The following is a 2,500-nucleotide window of genomic DNA, read 5'->3' as shown; positions in this document are numbered from 1 at the left end:
ATATATATATGTACATATATATATATATGAACATATATTATATATATATATATATATATATATATATATATATATATATATATATATATATATATATATATATATATATATATATACATATGTACAAAATGCTGGAGAGAGCGATGTATATATTTCGGTCGCACTGAATGACACGAGATTGTCCAGAAGGATAGTAGCACTTTGAAACTGCAGTCCATAGTACCGCATTTCATAACATACCTGTGGATGTAAGTTTCAAAATTGAGACTCATTTCAGTAAACTAAGTTTAAAACAAGAATGAGTAAATAAGGGGCAGGTCACAAGAATGCACAGAGAAACTGAGAAGTCAGTGCTAGGAATAGCACTGATAGACTCAAAGAGGGTAATTTGGGTGAGAAAGCAATCTGGAGTTAAAGATATTGAGGAGGCAAGAAAAGAGTAGAATTGAAATTGAGGACCGAAGTTAACCAGGTAAGATGATGACAAATTAAACAAGAAGAAGAAGCAAGGAGAAGAAACAAGAAACAGAAGAAACAAGAAACAGAAGACAAAACAAGAAGAAGAATGAAGAAGGAGAAGAAGAATGGAGAAGGAAAAGAAGCAGGAGGAGGAGAAGGAGAAGGAGGAGGAGAAGGAGAAGGAGAAGAAGGAGAAGGAAAGAGAAGGAGAAGGAAAGAGAAGGAAAGAGAAGGAAAGAAAAGGAAAGAGAAGAAGAAGAAGAAGAAGAAGAAGAGAAGAAGAAGAAGAAGAAGAAGAAGAAGAAGAAGAAGAAGAAGAAGAAGAAGAAGAAGAAGAAGAAGAAGAAGAAGAAGAAGAAGAAGAAGAAGAAGAAGAAGAAGAAGAAGAAGAAGAAGAAGAAGAAGAAGAAGAAGAAGAAGAAACTCTGAAAGACTTACCTGCAGGTGCTGGTGTGCATTTGCCGCTCTGGTGTAGGAAACCGGGCTTGCAGACTGCGCAGTAGTACTCTGTTCGACATTCGGCGCAGCCTGTCTGCAGACACCCTGACGGCAAGACATGGAAGGCTTTAAGATCACAGATACGGAGAAGGGAACACGAAGTTTACAAAATGGGTCGTAGATGAAATCAAGGCCAATATGGACATAGGATTCTTTAAGTATCTCAAATCTCGGACACTTCTGCCGTGGGGTCTGTCCGTGCGAGCTCAAAGACATATTCCAGTCAAGAACTCTTCTTGCATTAGATAATTAAGTCAAATGAAATTTAAACACAGACCATTGGAGATTAATAATGTAATATATATATAATATATATATATATATATATAGATATATATATATATATACATATATATCACAACAAAGATATGTCGTAGCACATATGTAAAATAATACTGATGACCCACTTTCGGAGAAGAATAAGCGAAGATATAGAGATCTGTATATTTCGATCACTTACTGTGATCCTCTTCGGCATATCTGCCGAAGAGGATCACAGTTAAGTGATCGAAATATACAGATCTCTATATCTTCGCTTATTCTTCTCCGAAAGTGGGTCATCAGTATTATATATATATATGTATATACATATATATATATATATATATATATATATATATATTGAATCTCTGGTGAAGGTGAATTAGATGACTATTCGATGTGTATATCGCAAGAAAAATACTCAGCTGAAGCTGAAGCTTTCACCTTTGCCATGTGTACTGGACAGTGAAGGAGGGTGACAGTCACTTGTAACCAGTGGAAGTCAAACTAGAGTCTTTGTAGTAATGGGGCAGGACTGAAGCCGACCGCCCCCAAACCAAGGCACAGTGTGATCCTCTGAGCTTAGGAATCTGAATAATTGAAGAGTGGATATTGCAGCTAATGATGTGTGTGTGGACGTGCAATCAGATTCCAAAGTTCGACGACAAAATTATGTTGTCTTTCTGAAAACACGTATTACCCTAACCGCTGCAACCTTGCTGTTTGTGGACATCAATCACCTCAACCCAAAACTTTATTGTAGTGATATTCTTTAAAGATTCTGTCCTAGATTACGCCAAAGGGTTTTAATCAGCCGATGTTAGGACCACGTATTGAAGAGCTTCAAGTTGAATGACAAATCGAACATGTGATACAAGTTGATAATGAAAAAGAATGTTTAATAACTAGGTGAGGTGATCCTCAGGGATGATTTGCAGTTATTACACGGCTCTTGGGCTATATGCAAATGACCACTTGCAGTCATTAGTCCGCGCTAATTTTGCGGAAGAAATGTGCCTATTCATCAAAGCCGTGGAAACCAGGAAAATGGATGCATAATTGCCATCCACGATAACTACGGAACTGGATGTCTAATCATAAGACTGCGATGGCTATGCAAATGAATATTCTGAATCATTAGACAACAGAATATGAGCTGAAGGGATTACTGCATCCCTTTTACGGACGACTATGTCTGCTGACGTTGGGTCATTAGTCAGCCTCGGGCTGATCTTGCTGCTGCTGTTGCTGCCTTCTTTCACCTTCCTGCCAGAGAAGAGGA

General features: G+C 37.6%; 1 protein-coding gene across 2 annotated transcripts in view; it reads right to left on the bottom strand.

Annotated features, from left to right (window-relative positions):
- Positions 1–2,500, bottom strand: part of LOC143021776 (uncharacterized) — an 87,244-nt gene that overhangs the window by 9,416 nt on the left and 75,328 nt on the right. For both annotated transcript variants that reach the window (XM_076179490.1, XM_076179491.1), the window contains one exon: positions 898–1,002. In XM_076179490.1, the coding sequence (XP_076035605.1) occupies positions 898–1,002 (105 nt within the window). The remainder of the gene's footprint in view (positions 1–897; positions 1,003–2,500) is intronic.

The sequence above is a fragment of the Oratosquilla oratoria genome, chromosome 42, assembly GCF_046742065.1.
Source record: "Oratosquilla oratoria isolate Oo_2021 chromosome 42, ASM4674206v1, whole genome shotgun sequence".
In the NCBI taxonomy this organism is placed as follows: Eukaryota; Metazoa; Arthropoda; class Malacostraca; order Stomatopoda; family Squillidae; genus Oratosquilla; species Oratosquilla oratoria.
Note: the sequence above shows the minus strand (reverse complement) of the source record. Positions and strands in the feature narration are given on the sequence as shown.